The sequence below is a fragment of the Acartia tonsa genome, chromosome 7, assembly GCF_053477335.1.
Source record: "Acartia tonsa isolate MP-2025a chromosome 7, ASM5347733v1, whole genome shotgun sequence".
Taxonomy (NCBI): domain Eukaryota; kingdom Metazoa; phylum Arthropoda; class Copepoda; order Calanoida; family Acartiidae; genus Acartia; species Acartia tonsa.
In genome coordinates, this window is record NC_137266.1 from 21,332,767 (window position 1) to 21,351,435 (window position 18,669).

Sequence of the window (18,669 nt, forward strand, 5' to 3'; positions counted from 1 at the left end):
TACAAACTAGTATTTTGTTTTGTTTAGGTACTTTTTTTGCCAAAATATGAAAATAACGCGCCAAATTTTACCCTTACTCACAACAGCATAAGCAAAAGATGCGGGAATTGAAATCTTTTTCCGCTGTTCAACTGTTTCCCTTATTTGCCGCTAGGGTAAGTCAGTTTAGTATCTCATTACAGTTGTGGGGGACATACGTTGTGTACTTATAGGATAAAGGTAAAGTGGAAGGTTCTATGCTTCCGTAACAGTGGGCTAGTGGTTCGGTAGAGAGTAAGAGAGGGACACTGTGGAATATTTACAATTTAAAATGGAATATATGATTTGTTTTTAATCCCCCCCTCAAAAAAAGTCAAACTTTTTTAAGGGGCGGAATTTAATAATTTAATGTTTTTCACTTTTTATCCAATTCAGAAGTTGATTTATTAGTTTAATTGTAACTGTTCATGCATTATATACTGTTTTTTTCCAAATTCTTATTATTTGGTACATATTTCAAAATAACTCTTGGTTGTTTTTAAATTACTCAATGTAGAATTTAGTCTTATTTTTTATATTGTTTATTTTCTGGTTATCAAATATCCTTTTAATTGTTCTGAATTAAAATTTTTTTTAAACCAAATCTTTTTAAAACTCTTAAAATTTTCTACTGTGTTTTGGGGTTACGAACAGATCACTATGGGGTTGGGGAAGGGGGGGGAAGAGAGAATATATGATTTTAAACTAGCTCGGATTTACAAGCATGGCGTCAATTTTGTTTTTCTAATATTTATTCAATTATTTTATTTATATTTTAAAATAAAAGTGTTATAATGAAGGTTTTTTATAAATATCATAACATTTTATGCTTTTTTATCTTTATTTTATTGCTTAATTTTTATGTTGAAAGTTCATATTTTATGTAGCTAGTAATTTACCGACCGTTAATTATAATATTCTTTGTAATTTTTTTATTTTCGGAAAAATTAGATTTATCACTTCACATTTCTAGCTTATGTCTGTCAGTTCTTATCTTATGAATGTGTTGAAAATTCTCCTAAAATTAATTGGTTCATGCCCCCTTCCCCATCTCAGGACATAATATTAATTAATAACGGGATCTAGTTAGCGATTTGGCAGCTAGCAGCTTTTCTCCGATTTTAGTTCTGATTCTAGGATCTATCTGCACTAGATGTCTGACATCTCTGGGTATTGGGCTTTTTAATACACTAGTCCCTTAAGTTTTATGAGAACTTTTTCTTATTCGTTGGCTTAACTTGGGGGGCTATTATTGAATTTTGACAAGATTTCGTCACCTTACTATGTTATATGTTTCAGAATCACACAAGTGATAGGAGCTGCTATAATTGTGTACGTGTGTGTGTTAGTGTGTCGGATCTCAAGCCCACACTTCACGCGCCAGACAGAGCATACCAAGCCCCCGAGTGTTTTAACTACAATTCAATACGACAACGCACCTTCTTATTGTAGAAGAGTGTCGTTTAAGAGGTATGAAGCTATTTCAATGTTTTTTTCAGTTTTAAATACTTGACTGTTCATGGCAGGATTTTGTATTTTATTTTTACAGTAGCTTTTCATGCTTAGGTTAGGTTAAGTAATGGTGCACAGTGGCCCTAGCGTATCTTTTGCTTAAAAATCGTGACCTCATCAGTTGAAAACATCATAACTTTTTTATTTTTAGGAGTTATGACTTAATTTTTACCATTTTAGAAACGGGATAACATGTATTTTAATTAGAAAGTCTGAAAAAAATAATTTATTTTATAAATTCTACTGTTAATTTAGCAAAATATGCCAAATTTTGACTAAAAATCGTACTTTTTTACTCAAATCACATTACAGAAGTTCTGACAAATTTGCTTAAACATGGTGTAACGGCTTTATCTTTTGAGTTAGATGATAGTTTTAAATATAATAAAAGTTTTTATATAATATATTATCTACAAGTTTTTGAATTTTTTGGATAGACCTCCAGGTTCAGATCCTGCAGGCTTCCAGATCGACTCTCTGGACAGGTATAAAAAAAAAAAAATTTGTTGACTTAATGAAAAAATTCTTTTACAAAATATTATACTATAGGGTGTTTCTAAGAAACGACTTGAGATAAATGGAGCAAACCTTAAGATAAAACTTTTGTAGGCCTATATTTGATTTTAGAATTATTGCTGACCACCCACCCACCCCCAAACCCCTAATTAAGGGGGGGGGGCGGGTGGATCATACTATTGGGTGTTTCTCAGAAACGACTAGAGATAAATGGAGCAAACCTTAGGATAAAACTTTTGTAGGCCTATATTTGATTTTAGAACTTTTGTTGACCACCCACCCACCCCCAAACCCCTAATTTAGGGGGAGGCGGGTGGATCATACTATAGGGTTTTTCTTAGAAACGACTTGAGATAAATAGAGCAAACCTTAGGATAAACTTTTGTAGGCCTATATTTGATTTTAGAATTATCGCTGACCACCCACCCACCCCCAAACCTCTAATTTAGGGGGGTGGGCAGGTGGATTTTACTATAGGGTGTTTCTCAGTAACCACTTGAGATAAATGGAGCAAACCTTAGGATAACACTTTTGTAGGCTTATTGTTATTTTCAGAATTATCGTTGACTACTTACCCACCCCCAATCCCCCTTGGGGAGCTGTGAGGCTGGTTTAATACTTAAATAAATATTGCTCACCCCCCACTCACCCCCACCCCCAAACCCTCTTATGGCAAAGGAAAAAGGTGGGAGGCTGGTGTTTAACACTAGTGTGTATAACTTAGAAACCACTTGAGAACCATGGAGCAAACCTTGGATTTAACATTAGTAGGCCTAATACTATTTTATACTAGTGTGTACTACTCATATACCACATCTGATACATGGATCAAACTTTAGTAATAAACTTTTGTAGGCCTAAAGTGGCTTTTGAAATATCATTGACCCTCCACACAACCTCAAGACCCCTTAATCTGAAGGGGAAAGGGTTGGTGGTTAATACTATTCAAACTTTTGTGTTTTAAAAAAAAAAACACTAGGGAAAGAACCCAAAAATTTTAAAATCTGGATTTTTCCTTGATTTTAGATTTGTATTCTACAAGGATGACAACATTCATAAAAGCAAAGCACAGAAATGGTAGGACAAATGGACATTAACCCGTGTATAGTGTCAGAACTGAACAATCAGAATATAAATGTATAAGAGGATAATCAAAATTGTAAGCAAATTTGTTGAAAGACTGCTTGATACAGAATAATGTTTTTGGACATACTTACATTTTTAGGACTTGATTATAGAGTTGCTTTGCGTTTTCCTAGGAATCAGTATACCATAAATTAGGTCAATCAGATGAATTATATCACATAAAAATTTGTTAGTAAAATGTAGAAATCAGCATGTTCAAAATGGATGTACAGACATACCAGTAATGCTTAGAGTTTCTACGCTTTCTAAATTGTACCTCACTACTAAGGGCATCACCATGCAAAGTTTGAAATTGATAGGACAATTCTAACATGCCTAAATTAACAAAAAAAAGCTATCCATTCTGGACGGATGGACTGACCCTAAGGAAGGGAAGTTTGTACACTTAAAGGAAATTAAATTCATCACCAAATTTTGGGTGGTACGAGTATGCTTGTTTTTTAGTTATCAACCTAATTCTTTTTGAAAAGTCTCTTATGTTACTGAATGTATTGGTAAAACTTAGAAAATTGAATTTCGGTATTTTCCTTCTAGGGGCTAGTGGAGCAAAAGACCCCTTAAAACACTAAAAATATGAGTTCTGAGCTCCTTTTCAAGATATCAACCTGATTTTTTAAAAGAAACTTTATCAAAATTACTGAACTAAGTAGGGTAAGGGGGGGGAAATTTCGGTTTTTTTTCGGTTTTTTTGAAAAAAAATGGGGTAAATATTAATATTTTCAAATGAAACCAAGACCAGTAGAAAGCTTACGGAAAGGACTATCAGGTCCTAAAAGGACATTATCCTAGGACTTTTAGAAGTTGGCCGAAATTGACCGCAAAAAAGTTACCGATATTTCCCCACCACCGGGGGAAATATCGGTAATTTTTTTCAACCTAAAAAAAATCGATGAAAAACGGCCAAACGGCCAGTCGAACATAAATAATCATAATTAGTATAGGTTATAGGGATTATCCACAAAAAGTTTCATAATGATCGGACTATTCCTTCTATGTTAAAAAAGAATTTTTTTGAAAGACGCGAATTTTCGATTTTTTTTTTCGAAATTTTTTTTTTTTTAAACTTAAAATTATTATAAGAAAAAAACGTATTTTATTACTTTTTAGGCCTGATCATAAAAAAGCTCACATTGAACTATAGATTTAGCCCAAAAAAACATGAAAATTGATTAAAAATTGACCTCAAAAATTGAATTTGAAGCAAAAGTGTCATCTTTGCAAAAAATCTTGACTACATTTTAACCTTAAAAAAAACGATGAAAAAAGGCCAAACGACCAAACAAGCGTAATAAATCATAATTAGTATAGGTGATTGGGATTAACCACAAAAAAATTCATAAAGATCGGACTATTCCTCCTATGTCAAAAATATTTTTTTTTCAAAGGACCAGAAATTTTGATTTTTTCCTCGCAAAATTTTGATTCAAAAATTAAAATTAATTTTTTTTTGTTTTTTATATGTTCTATTCATTTTTAGGCCTAATTCTTAAAAAGTCCATATGGAATAATAGATTTGACAAAAGAAAACATGAAAACATGACCTTAAAAGTTGAATTTTAATTTCTTTTGAAATTACCGATTTTTCCCCCGGCGCCAACTTTGGTCATTTTTGAAAAAAATATTAACCCGATTTTAAAGCTCTCAACGGATTTGGAAAAAGCGGGCAATTTCTAGTTCAAAAAGTTTTTCAGATCAGCTCTAGGTCTTACCAATTTTTGTGTAGGTCGATCTTTACACACCTACTAAAAAATTTTTGGGAAAAAAAAATTTTTCGTCCGACTTTGAGACCCAATAAGTACCCTTAATATTCATCTCACAAAAAATTCATTTTATACTTTTTTGTAGGCAATTTAATAAGGAACAAATTTGCTTTTATGTTTTTTTCTGTCATTTGAAAGGAACATGGAGAAAAAGGTCATTTAATGAAGGTAGGTCGAAATTACCGAGAATAGCCCCTTACCGAAACTTCCCCCCCCCTTACCCTAAGCATTACACATTTTATTTTGGGACTTTCCTTCATCATTGGCCTTTTGGACAAAAAGACCCCATAAAACTGAAAATAGGAGTTCTAAGCTTATACTAAAGATATCAAAGAATAGTTATTTCTCGCATCATAATATAACACGCTTTCCGCGGATATAGAATGTACAATTATGAGATTAAAACTTGTTTTTTTAGCCCTGAGGTGCCGAAGGCACCAGCTAAAATAAGCTGAGAACTCCTATTTTTAGTGTTGGGGACTTTTGCTCCACAAGCCCCTAGAAGGAAAGACCCAAAATAAAATGTGTGATTGTAACTTAGTTCAGTTATTCTTATTGGTCATTGGTCAACGATAGTACTAAAATCAAATATAGGACTACTACAGTGTTATCCCAAGGTTTTTGCTCCATTTATCGCAAGTATTTCTTAGGAGCACCCTATAGTATAATCCAACCGCCCCCCCCCCCCCCTAAATTAGGGGTTTGGGGGTGGGTGGGTGGTGTACGATAATTTTAAAATCAAATATAGGCCTACAAAAGTTTTATCCTAAGGTTTTCTCCATTTATCTCAAGTCGTTTCTGAGAAATACCCAATAGTATGATCCACCCGCCCCCCCCCCCCCTAAATTAGGGGTTTGGGGGTGGGAGGGTGGTCAGCAATAATTCTAAAATCAAATATAGGCCTACAAAAGTTTTATCCTAAGGTTTGCTCCATTTATCTCAAGTCGTTTCTGAGAAACTCCCTATAATATAATCAACCTGCCCCCCCCCCCCCTAAATTAGGGGTTTGGGGGTGGGTGGGGGGTCAGCGATAAGTTTTTTTGGGGGGGGGGTTGGGGGGTCGAAGATAATTTTAAAAGTAACTTTGGCCCTATAGAAGCTTAAATCCAAAATTAGCTCCCTCTAGCTCTAAGGGTTCTCGAGTAAACCCCCCCCCCCTGCCCAAATGGGAATTATGCACATCCTCCTTTATAGAAAATCTTTGCTTTAATAAACAATTTTTTTTATCTATAAAAATTCAATTATAGTACGACTTATAATGTTAAGAATACAATAATAATCTCCCGTTTATAAAACACTACACTGAGAAATAGCGCAAATCGCGAAAAATCACCATAAAATTGCGGCTAAATTAAAGTATGACTCACACGGGGTGAGAGGGGGTGAACTTCCCACGGTTCAAATGTAATAAAATTTTGCACAGTCACGAATAAGCGCATATTCTTGCCGCGTTTTTCTGCGTGTAACGATATCTCTATTTTTAGGCTTATAATAAACGCTCAAAAATACCTTATATTTAATGACTTAAATTGCCCTTAAGAAAAATTAAATATTAATTTTTTTTTATAAAAAACGATAAATGAGGTCATAATTAAACTATTTATGCAAAAAAAATTATTAATTTATCTTAAATAAGAACAAAGATATGATGTTTTTAACACCTACCAAAAGGATTAATTTTGTCGGGATTTGGCCTAAATATCGCGTCGACTAAAGTTGTTTACAAAAGATACACTACACTACGCTGCAGGGCCACTGTGGGTGCGATAATGTCCGTGTATGGGCTAGAATTTTTTATATTTATTAAAAGACTTTAATATTGCTGAAATCCGCAATCCGTCAAAAAAGAGAATCCGCATTCCACGTAATAATCCGATTTACTTTTTGGCGGAACTATGTAAGAATCTGAATCCGACCAAAAAATTTGGCGGATTGCCAACCCTAGTATTTATAAGGATATTGGGTTATCATCTTAAAAAGCTGACAAATATTACTTTTCTTTGTTAGTAGTTCAATTGCATATATGCATAAAGTCTGTAGGTCAGAATTTTAATTATCTAATTTGAGAAATAATTTGTCTATGTTATCAGCTGTCAAATACACTATGTGGCGAAAATATTATTAAAAAAATTTCGATTTATTGTGATTTCTCTTGAGGGTGGTGGTACCCTCCCCTAAAATTGTTAAAAACCTTCCTAGGACATATGAGAATCTACCCTAAGGAGAACCCAATCGGTTCAGCGGTTAGAGATATCTTTCAGTACAGACACACAAACAAACATCCTGTTACTTTAGTATAAGGATGTGTTGGGCAAAGTCGCTTGATGTTTGTACTAGGGATGGCAATCAGTTAAGATCAGGGGTGTATATTAAGAGATATAAGTTTTCCGGAATTGTAATGTAGGGAGTAGATTTGAAATCTGCATCAAATTTTAAGGATTTTTTTATAAAATTCGTTTTTTGTATAATTCTTTATCTAAAAGCGGAAATACAAATTAAGTTAATTAATTTTGGCATCTGTGATTGGTGGATTTAAAAAATCTGCGCTCTGATTGGATGTCGTACATCATTCAACCAATTAAATCGCAGGTAGTTTAAAATCCACCTATCCTATTGGTCAAAATTAATTAACTTAAAATGTATTTTCGCTTTTAGATAAAGAATTTTACAAAAAACGAATTTTATAAAAAATCCTTAAAATTTGATGCAGATTTCAAATCTACTCCCTACATTAAAATTCCGGAAAACTTATATCTCTTAGTGTATATTCTGCAAATTTGACCCTGCTATGGGGGGGGGGGGGGTAAAAAAAATATGTGGTGGGGGGGAAAATGTAATAATTAAAAGAACTGAAAACATTTAGCTTTTGGACCGAATTCGGATTCTTGCAAGAATCCGTCTATAAAATGGCTGATTCCGGATTCTGGATTCTAGCAATATTATAAAAAAAAAAATTTAAATTTAAAAATTTAAGTTTTTCATACGTCCAGCGTTGCGGAGCCGTTTGATTTTAGTGCGGATCCGGCTAATAGTGGATTCCAAAATTGGCCAAAAATTGGGCGGATTTCGGATTTTGATTGCCAACCCTAGTTTGTACTAAACTATTGTTTCTTTTTAGTGAGTTACCTGAACGGAACTGGTTTTCCGGAGACTGAGTGAAATCAAACTGCTTTTTTTGCGAGCTGCTACCAACTGCTTTTCTGTGACAAATTTTGAAGGAGGCGGCGAAATCCCAAGAAAATGGCTGCTACAATGGCTCAGAATTCCAATGGAAATACGGACATGTAAGTGAAAGTTATTGCAACGTAGCTAAGGGGAAGTGATTGTTACTTAATAGAACAATCTGAGGGTAAAGGAAATGGGTGGTTAAATGATGTTACTATTTCTAATATTTTTATATTAGTGAACCCAACGATTTGAGCATACTAAAAAGATCAAGTGGTTGTTAAACTTTGGGGACGAGTGAATTTAAAGTAAAAGTCCCCCCCCCCCCCCCTTCCCTGCTCTCTACTACAAGTTTTACTTCTAATTATGCAGAAAAAATTATCATAGAACTTCTACAACTTGCTTTTTTCTTATTTATACTTTGAATTACATATACTGATAATAATGCCCTTCCTTTTATTGTAGGAAGGAGTGGAAGGCCAAGCTTAGTCTTCCAGCAAAGGACAACAGGGTCAAAACCTCTGATGTTACAGCAACCAAAGGTAATTTTTTACCCCACACATTGGTGTCGAGACTTGTCTCATATGATCATATGCCCGTCAAATTAAAAGCTTTGTCTATTCATTTATAAAACTGACAATAAAAAATTCTTGGATATAAATGTTCGTTCTAAATAAAAACTCTTCAGTATAATTCTTTCTTTGTTTTCTTTCAGGTAATGAATTTGAAGACTACTGCCTGAAGCGAGACCTGTTAAAAGGAATTTTCGAGAAGGGATGGGAGAGCCCATCTCCCATTCAAGAGGCCAGCATACCTATTGCTTTAACTGGAAGGTAGAGTTTATTAACACCACTAAAAAAAAACATTTTTATATAAAAAGACATGTGGGCAATATCCTCTTAGAAATATTTTTTTCAATTTTGACTTTTTATCCTGTTTAACTGATAAAAGTTAAGATTATAATGTATGTTTGTTGCTATATCATAATTATAAATGTATTATGTTTTAGGGACATTTTAGCTCGTGCAAAGAACGGAACCGGTAAGACCGGAGCTTACACAATTCCCGTTCTGGAACAAATTGATCCCAGCAAGGATGTTATTCAGGTATTGATTTATTTTTTATAAGTGCCTTGAAATTCCCCCCCTCCCCACATTTTCGGATTATTTTAATATCCAAGGGGATTTCAGTGCTCTGTAGGCTTTTTTAATTAAGGAACTTTATTTTGCTACTTTTCTATAAATATTATTTGTTTAATTTAGATCTTTAAATGTCAACATCCTCTTTTAAATAGCCTAATATCTGCCCTTTACCAATACAATATGTTCCAGTCCCAGCCTTTATGGACAATGTCCTGCCTGCATCTAAATGAGATATCCTGATTCCAGATTCTTAAAACTATTGGATCATCATCTTTACAGATCTTCACATGCTCTTATAAAATGAAACTTGTCCCTGGCTGAAACAACGATTCTCACCTCTTTTACTCCCCTTAAAACATCCCCTTCCCTCCTACTAGTTGAATGAACTGCCCAGTAAATGAAACATCTAAGCAACCTAAATTTTTCCCCTGTCATAATATCCATAATATAATCTAATGTTATTTAGGGTTTGATAATTGTGCCCACCAGAGAATTGGCCCTCCAAACTTCACAAATTGCCATTGAGTTGTCAAAAGAGCTCAAAATCAAAGTTATGGTTACTACAGGTAAAATGCTTTTCTTTGGATAAATACTAGCTTTCGTCTGAAATATCCAGGGGTGTATATTCTGTACTGGATCCCCTGCTAAAGGCGAGGGGGGGGGGGGGAATCCTGTGGGAAGGGGAAAAATCAAGAGTACTGAACATTTTTTTATTAAAAGTGAAGTCTCAAACTTCTTTTAATTGGATGGAACTTGACAACACACTTTATCAGGAGTAAAAGCAGGAGCTGTGGCTACACACACCCTAAAAGTGAATAAAAGTTGGTACTATAAACATTTTTTACCCCTCTTGAGGGAATAAAAATAATAAAAATATTTTGCCGCCTGGGAAAATATAAATTTTGTGTAAAATATACACCCCTGCAAATATGATCAGATAGTTTATCTGAAATACCATAAACTAAAGCGAGGCGTCTAGTTTAACAGTCTATACAAATAACCGATGTCTTCAAAATGACTATATAAATAACCTTACTTTTTTATAAGCTTAATTTCAATTCTATTTTATTCCGCTAGGTGGTACAAATTTGAAAGATGACATTATGCGTTTGTATGACAAAGTTCACCTGGTTGTCGCCACTCCTGGAAGAATTCTTGATCTCATGGAAAAAGATGTAAGTAAAGATAATTCATTGTGTTTAGTGTATTTTATTTTAATGAATAATTTGAAGAGCTTTGTTTAAAAGAACATAAAACTATTTAGCAGTTAGTTTTCATGGAGGGGTTGGTTCAATGTACTACTTGCAACATAAAGTCTCAGCTACTTTTTAGTTTTAATAGGAATTTTTAATATCAATTTAAGATACCACCTAACGAAATGATGGTTGCAAGTAGTTTTCTTCCACCCCTTCTCCTCTTTTTCCGACTTAAATTTCCATGATGTCTTAGAAACAATATTTTACTGTCATTTTTTTAATAAACAACCTAAAAGAATATAAAATGATGACAAACAAAAGGCCGAGCTTTACTGGGTCGAGTATCTTAGTATATTCCCTAGGATGACGAAAACTTCTGGGCAGCGATTTTTCCCTGATTTCCTTTAGGAAACAATATTTTAATTTTGCCTAGGTTGGTATTAAATTGTTAATTTTGTTTAGGTTGCAAAGATGGGAAATTGCAAAGTTTTTGTACTGGATGAGGCTGATAAACTTCTTTCACAGGTTTGGAACTAATTTTACAGCAAAGCTTCTAAACGGAAAAAAATTATATAATCCCGGTTGAACAAACAGAAATTATTTGTTGCATTTTCTGTCAATTTTCGGGTGTAGTCTCTTTCGTGGCAACGCACTTAAGGGCGTTTCTTCGTATTTTTCACAGTAGGTTTTCTCCTATTTTTAGCCCCTGCGGTGGTCTCTAACCCTGCGGGGCCAATTATCTATCCCTGTGGGGCAATCGCCTAACCTAAAATAACCTATTAAAAGCCATCTTCACAATACGACGAATCGCTCTTTAAGGGGCGTTGCTACGATAGGGACTATTCTCCAATTTTCTATTAATAGGCAACTAAAAATAACCACTGAAATCATTCATATAAATTTTCATATTTCTATCTGCGGAAAGATATCATACGATGCGTTAAAAAATTATTGTACTAGAGAATGATTTTTGAAATTAAAAAAAAATTCTTAATTCTTAATGTTTTTTTTCTAGGATTTCAAGGGTATGTTGGACCGAGTGATAAGCTTCCTGCCCTCTCAACGTCAAATCCTGCTTTTCTCTGCCACCTTCCCTCTCACAGGTAATAACTTTACTATTAAAAAGTGTGAGGATTAAGGCATAATAAAAATTTTGAGGTAATAGGTTGAAAATGGCAGGGAGGGAGGGGACATTAAGCGTTAGTTACGCTAGTCCCTAAATTTTAAAATGACTTTAAGTTGGTTTTATAACTTTGGGGACTTTCATTGAATTTAGATTTTTTACTTTTAGTTCAGTGTCACTGTCCAAAAGTTTCAACTGTTAATTGTAATCTACAGAAGGGGTAATTTTGTTTATCCTCAATGCCTTAAATCCTCAGTTTGATCTCTGAAAAATCTACTTTTTTTTTTAAAAGACTAATTCATTTTCTTATGTTAGTCGAGTCCTTTATGAAGAAACACCTGCGTGACCCGTATGAGATTAATCTTATGGACGAACTCACCCTCAAAGGCATCACCCAGTTCTACGCTTTCGTACAGGTAGTATATACTTCTTACCCCAGTTTCAGTTGTGTATATACTGCCAAAAAAATATTGTTTCCCATCATTTTTAAGTTTTTTATATCTGTAGAGGAGAGGAAAAGTAGCTTTTTGCAAATTTTTCGAATTTTTACTCAGGGGTGTATATTCTGCACAAGATTTTTTTTTTTTCCCGGCTACAAAATGTTTTATTTTTTTCCCCCCCTAGTTTTTTCTCACCAAATAGGGGGGAAAATGAAAAAATATTTAAAGAACTCTATATTTTATTTGTTTAATCCCTCCTACCACACATTTTTTTAGTTTTTTTTTACCAAGGAGGAGAGGAAATGGAAAAAATGTTTTCAGTTTTCTTAATTTTTACATTTTTTTTTTCCCTCCAACCACTTATTTTTTATTTCTCCCCTCCCCCCCTGAGCAGGGGATCCCATGTAGAATATACACCCCTGTTTTTTCTTTATCTTTGGTTTGTTTTGGTCTTATTTCCGAAATTTGTCTTTATTATAGGATCAGCTGATCCTAGCCCATGTGTTTAAATTTAAGGCATTTATCCTATGTAGAGATGAGAGATAAATCGTACAATCGTCCATATTTTTCATTTGCTAAATATAAATTTGTCTTGTGTTAATTTAAAAATATTTTTTAGGAAAGACAGAAAGTGCATTGTTTGAATACACTGTTCGGTAAACTGAGAATCAACCAGGTAACTTCAATCAAAATTAGCGCATCTTCTATTGCCATGTTTTACTTATTGTTTTTGTTAACAAGTTTTCCATGCAATAAAATGTTTTTTTTTGTAAGCAACAAAATCTTTGAATGAGCTTTTAGCTCTTTTTTTTCTTTCAAGATAACTGAAATATATATTGTATAACATACTATTGACAGTTTCTCCATTCCTTTTTTGAACTCTGCTGCTTATTGCCATTCTTGTTTTTGCATTTATTCTTAAGGAAACCGTTCACTTTGTTTTAATCTATGATGAATTACCGAGAACTGACTTAAGGGTCGAGTCTTAATCACTTGAGATTCCCCTTTGACCCGTGATTTTCTTGCGATAAACTTTGATCTTATCTGAACATTATTTTAATCGCAATTTTATTTATTTTATATCAAAATCTCTAATTGGTTATTATTATTTTAGAGTATAATCTTCTGTAACTCTACACAGCGTGTTGAATTGTTGGCCAAGAAGATTACAGAACTGGGCTACTCCTGTTACTATATCCACGCTAAAATGGCACAGGTAAGCTTTTCTGATAAGGAAAATTTATTTATTATTGCATAGATTTTCACTAGATTATAATTTACTCTAAGAAAGTTATACTTGTAGCTGGCGAATATAACTACCAACCCCCATCCAGCATTTTTACCCAATCCCCTCCTACTGGATGAATGAACTGACCAAAAAATCTTTATCTAGAACCACAGAAACCGTGTGTTCCACGACTTCCGCGATGGGAACTGCAGAAATTTGGTCTGTTCAGATCTTTTCACAAGAGGTAAATTAAAGTTTGTAGCAGCGGAGCTACTCTATAGTTTACTTTGTCCATTCGAACTTCCGTAAAGAAATTTATCTCTGTTGCCATTTAAAATAGATTACTGATTTTTTCATAAGCCTTTCCAACCAGCATCTAGTGAACAGCTAAGTGTGTCTGTCCAACGGTCATGCAACTAAAGACTTAAATATTTTTATTACGGGTTTCTTTCATACTTTAAAGAAGTCATTTTTTCTTCTATTTTTGTCACCTAACATGTGCTCTTTAATTTACTCTACTGTTAAGAAACTTATACTTAAATTAATTTACCTTTGTTATTATGTATATGTAATTGAACAATTATGAAAATTGACGCAACTTTCTATCCCAGGTATCGACATCCAGGCCGTGAACGTGGTCATCAACTTTGACTTCCCTAAGATGGCAGAGACCTACCTACATCGTATTGGTAGATCAGGAAGATTTGGTCATCTAGGTAAGTTTTTTTTTTATAAAATTGATAAAACTTCTTAACGAAATTGTGTACTAGCAATGCTATTGAGTTCCTTACTTAGTTTTAGAGATAGATCATTGTGTGATATCTTTTATGAAAATAATTTCACCAATTAAACCCTATTTTTCATTAACCGGCAAAGAAGCCAAAAAAGTTTTATCCGATTATGACATTTGTTGTACATTTTCGATGTTAACTGAATCTGTTCAACTTTGAGAAACTAAACCTTATCTGTATTCAGGTATTGCGATCAATCTAATCACCTATGATGACAGATTTTCTCTGCACAGAATTGAGCAGGAGTTGGGTACAGAGATCAAGCCTATCCCTAAGGTATGTAATTCTCTTCCTGAGCTACTTATATTTGCAGGGGTGTATATTCTACATGGGATCCCCTGCTCAGGGGGGGGGGGGGAATAAAAATAAGTGGTTGTAGGGAAAAAATGTAAAAATTAAGAAAACTGAAAACATTTTTTCCATTTCCCCCCCCTCCTTGGTGAAAAAAACTTAAAAATGTGTGGTAGGAGGGATAAAGTAAATAAATTAAAGAGTTCTCTTAATAATTTTCTATTTTCCCCCTACTTGGTGAGAAAAAACTAGGGGGGGAAGAAAAATTAAAAAAATTTGTAGCAGGGGGAAAAAATCTTGTGCAGAATATACACCCCTGTATATTTGTGAATATACTGTCAGATTTTTATATTAGAATAGTCTTATTGATTTAAAACTAATTGATTATTACTGGTACGATAAGTAACAACAAGTAAAGCTTCTCAAAATGTAATGGTTCATTAACATAATTATCCTATTTTTTTCTTGTTAATGTAAGATTATGTTTTAGCTCCAAATCTTAATTTTCATATCATTTTGCCAGTCTTTTTAACTCTTATATTATCCAGGTTATCGACAAATCTCTGTACGTTGCTGAATACCATCAAGAAGGCGGCAACCCCGAAGAGGAGCAATAAATCTTCTGTCAGCCCTGCCCTCATAAAATCCACATTTAATCAAGGACCTAAAAATCCTCCAAATCGTTATAAAAATTTAACAAAGCCTATCCTACATCTAAAGGCGTATTGTAATGATAATGGTGTATTTTATGTAAAACACCTTTGTATTATTTAACTGGACCTTATTCCATAAACGTCCACATTTTATCTACCATCAAAATTAATTCTGTCAGTTTTTGACATGTCTCATCGTTTTAGCTACACTGCACAAGCGCTTATAAGCCGCTATCCATTTTATATCCTACCAATCCACACGTTAATGTGTAGGGTATATTTCCAGAATTCCTACAGGTCTGTAGCTAAATGTGTACACACAAATCAAAGCCTTTTTTTTGTACACATTTCAACCTGAATGTACAGTACCTCATTATATTCTTGTACACCACTGAACTGTACATGTGTGTACATTGTACAACAGATATCCCATGATTCTCGCTTCATCTCTGTGTACAGTACACTTGTACGGCGTCGTACAAAAGATTATGATTACTATTTATTATTGCCTAATATACCTTATTTCTGATAAAATATTTCACTAATGGTACTTGATAAATTTTTGTTTTCCCTTCCACATAATTTCCTTACTTTTCTCTGAAGCATGTAGTTCTTGTTTACACATGGTTTTCATACAGGCCCTTCTGAACGTTTTTTTCCCTGTAAAACATACCTACACATTAAGCATTTAAAATGATAATATAAACTGATAAAAAATTTAATTGCTTTGCAATTTATAAAATCGTTGAGCTAACTTAATTACCTTCCTGAATTAATGTTTCAATTCCCCTCCATAATACAAGAATCTATTAACTACCATTAACTTGGCATAGTAATTCTATGTAGATCATGTTGTTTGTAAAACTATCTTGCTGAAATTTCTATATGAACATCCAACCTATTCAAATATTGTACAAGCTGAAATAAAGGCCAAATATTTTCTGTACATTGGAAAATTCTACATGTGTAAGTAAATACCTATTCAAAAACCGAAAAATGAAAAAATAGTTTTGTCAATTATTGTCATGATTCAAATTGCATTAAATTTTTGGCCTGAAATGAACTTTACTATCCAGTTTCATTATTGTACTATCTGAAGTCAGTTACCAAAAAAATGTCTTTAAAAATTGGTGATTTTGTATTTTATCGTATTATAAAAATGTTAATATTATAAATGAGAATGAGTTTGTGTAAAATTGTAAAAACCAACGCACTTTTATGAATACGGGCCCGTAAAAAAGGCCTTTTAAGAAGTAATACGACCGTTTTAAAGCTGAAAATTTACTGGTCGTGTTTTATTTTTCTAATCTATTGGATGCTGTAGTAAATCGTACACATGTACGACTAATTCTACAGAGATTGTGTATGTAGACCTGGCTTTAATCCATAACAAGTTCGAGTCTGGCCCTTCAAACTAAGAAATAAAAGGGAGCTTGAAATAAATTAAGTTTTTGGAGAAAGTCTTTCTGCCAATTTTTATTCCTTTGCATTCATGTCTTTTTATTCATTTTTGTATTTTTCCTAAGTTTTGTGCAGTTTTCGCCGTTTTTAGTAAGGAAAACACAAACATCTTTGATATTTTGTAAAGATTGTACAAAAAAAAATCCTTACTATGATCCAAAACTAAAATGGCTGTAAATGTGCACAAAACAGTGGGAACAAAATTGTGATGTTAGCAATGGGGGCGCGGCGGGCAAGATTCTGGCCCCGTTATTATGCCGGCGGGTTGTCACGGGTCTACGGCTGCCTTACGCCCGCCCCTGGCGCCAATTATATTATATTATTTGATAGTTGAGAATATTGTATTTTTGTTATATAAATGATTTATGTAAGAAATGTAATAGTTGGCCACTTTTTGTTCGGACTTATTTTTAAGTCTGTCTTTCGGAGTTAAATCTCAGTTTTTCAAAATTTATTGAGCATAAAATTCATTATAAAATAGGAATAATTTTTTTCAAAAATATTGGCTCATAAATATTCCTATTCAATGTAAGGGCTGCTTACTTTTTTCCCGGGGTAAATTTATTTATAATTGGGGGGGATGGGGGTAGGAATGTAGTCTCTTACACTTTAAAAAAAACATCAGAGCAGTAAATTAAATATCTGCAGATTTTCTAACAGCATTTAATTAGATCTGCATAATAATTAGCCCGCATTTTCCACCTTAGAGGAGGCTCATTTTTTGGTCCTTAATTGGACCGTTTTCAGCTCACATTAACATCTTGGAAAAGAGCTTATTTTAAAATTCCTTTACGTTGATTAGGTTCACGGTAAAGGAAGCTGAACTAGGTTTAAGTGTTCATAAGCATTTTGGATTTGTAAAAATCTAGGTACTGATTGGACAATTATTTCCTAACTTTTCAAAGGTTTTCAATTTTAAGTTTTCATTTGATAGTGTTTATATGCCTATTTGTAAATAAGATACAAGATATTAAGTTATTTTGGTATAAAGTGATCTTGTTTATTAGGCAATTAAATGTTATCTTATGATAGTAAAACTGTGATAAAGGCAATATGGGATATTCTTTAAATAGTTCTTTTTAAAATTTAAATTTTCAAATTTTATTTTTAAAGTTGAATATCCCAATTGCTAGAAGGCTGTGCAATTTTAATATTTTCTAAAATTGAAATAAACTTTGGTTGAGATTTGAGATATTAACTCCAATATCAATTAAGGTTTATGAAAAAAAATTCGTTAAAAAAATTGTAAAATTCTTTATAAAAAAACCTTAAAGGATTAAGTTGCAAGATTGTTGTATAATGTATCGCTGCTCTAACTCTTTGTAACATCTTTATTATATCTTGCATTTAACATCAATAAATTCTAAATCCTTAATTTTTGTTTTGTTTATTTTTATAGTGTTACTAAAGTAACAGTTTGTCTGATCCATTTTTTTCCCCAATACCCCTAGATTTCAAGTGCTCTGTATTTGAAATGGTATGCAGTCATATAATAGTATCTTCGTTTTAAAATTCGAAGTTCTTCTTTTATTAGGATCAATAACTCTGTAGTCAGGAAAGAGGGGGGGCGTAGTGACATCTAAACTTAAACGGTGAGAAAAATGGTCTAAATATTGATCTAGATTCTTGAAACTTGGTACATAAGCCTAGTCCTTTAGGTACTACATCTAAATGAAAAAAAATGTTAATTTTGTATTTTAAGGTTACGTAAGTAAACCCTGCGGAAATGGGATTTTTAGGCATTTTTTGGTCCATTTTGGTGTAATTTGATGTAAAAACTTTCTTTTAATTGTTTTTCCTTGAATACTGTATGTCTAATAGTCTATTCATAAGGACATTATTTAAGATGATTTAGCAAGTTTAGGACAAGAACTCAAAAAACCTATATTTGATATATGACGCACAAACTTTAGAAATAAAGCACTTTACTCCTGCGTGCCACCCACCTAGCCCACTGGTGTCGGTCCCCGACTAGCTGAATCATCTTATAAATATACAATGTCCTAGTGTATAGACACAATGTATTCAAGGGAAAAAAACAATTTAAGGTAAGATTCTACATCAAAATAGATCAAAAAAGGCCCAGAAACCCGATTTTCGCCCATTTCCGCAGGGTTTTTCTTACCTAACCTAACCTAAAAATAAAATAAATATTTATTTTCATTTAGATGTAGTACCTATACTAGGCTTATGTACCAAGTTTTAAGAATTTAGCTCAATATTTAGA

General features: G+C 33.1%; 1 protein-coding gene across 12 annotated transcripts; it reads left to right on the forward strand.

Annotated features, from left to right (window-relative positions):
* Window positions 1-153: 153 nt before the first annotated feature.
* On the forward strand, window positions 154-17,817 carry me31B (ATP-dependent RNA helicase me31b). Of its 12 annotated transcripts, none has more exons than XM_080167858.1 (19): window positions 154-219; window positions 1,318-1,488; window positions 8,071-8,236; window positions 8,583-8,659; window positions 8,833-8,950; window positions 9,127-9,223; window positions 9,726-9,825; window positions 10,337-10,434; window positions 10,918-10,980; window positions 11,471-11,558; window positions 11,894-11,994; window positions 12,638-12,694; window positions 13,133-13,234; window positions 13,412-13,490; window positions 13,858-13,962; window positions 14,222-14,313; window positions 14,877-15,528; window positions 15,785-16,856; window positions 17,658-17,817. In XM_080167858.1, exons 3-17 carry the CDS (start codon window positions 8,193-8,195, stop codon window positions 14,943-14,945), a joined length of 1,290 nt encoding a protein of 429 aa, XP_080023984.1. In that variant the 5' UTR covers window positions 154-219; window positions 1,318-1,488; window positions 8,071-8,192; the 3' UTR covers window positions 14,946-15,528; window positions 15,785-16,856; window positions 17,658-17,817. The 12 variants fall into 12 exon arrangements, with proteins under 12 accessions (XP_080023984.1, XP_080023991.1, XP_080023983.1 ...); XM_080167865.1 differs by having other exon boundaries at window positions 15,785-16,818; window positions 17,579-17,817; XM_080167857.1 differs by having other exon boundaries at window positions 15,815-16,856; window positions 17,556-17,817.
* Window positions 17,818-18,669: the final 852 nt, after the last annotated feature.

What these genes read in the sequence shown, in the direction of transcription:
- me31B (XM_080167858.1), top strand. Translation starts at nt 8,193, where the DNA reads ATGGCTGCTACAATGGCTCAGAATTCCAATGGAAATACGGACAT. An exon ending in TCCACGCTAAAATGGCACAG is followed by an intron (nt 13,235 to 13,411) that starts GTAAGCTTTTCT and finishes ATCTTTATCTAG; the next exon opens with AACCACAGAAACCGTGTGTT. An exon ending in AGATCAAGCCTATCCCTAAG is followed by an intron (nt 14,314 to 14,876) that starts GTATGTAATTCT and finishes TATATTATCCAG; the next exon opens with GTTATCGACAAATCTCTGTA.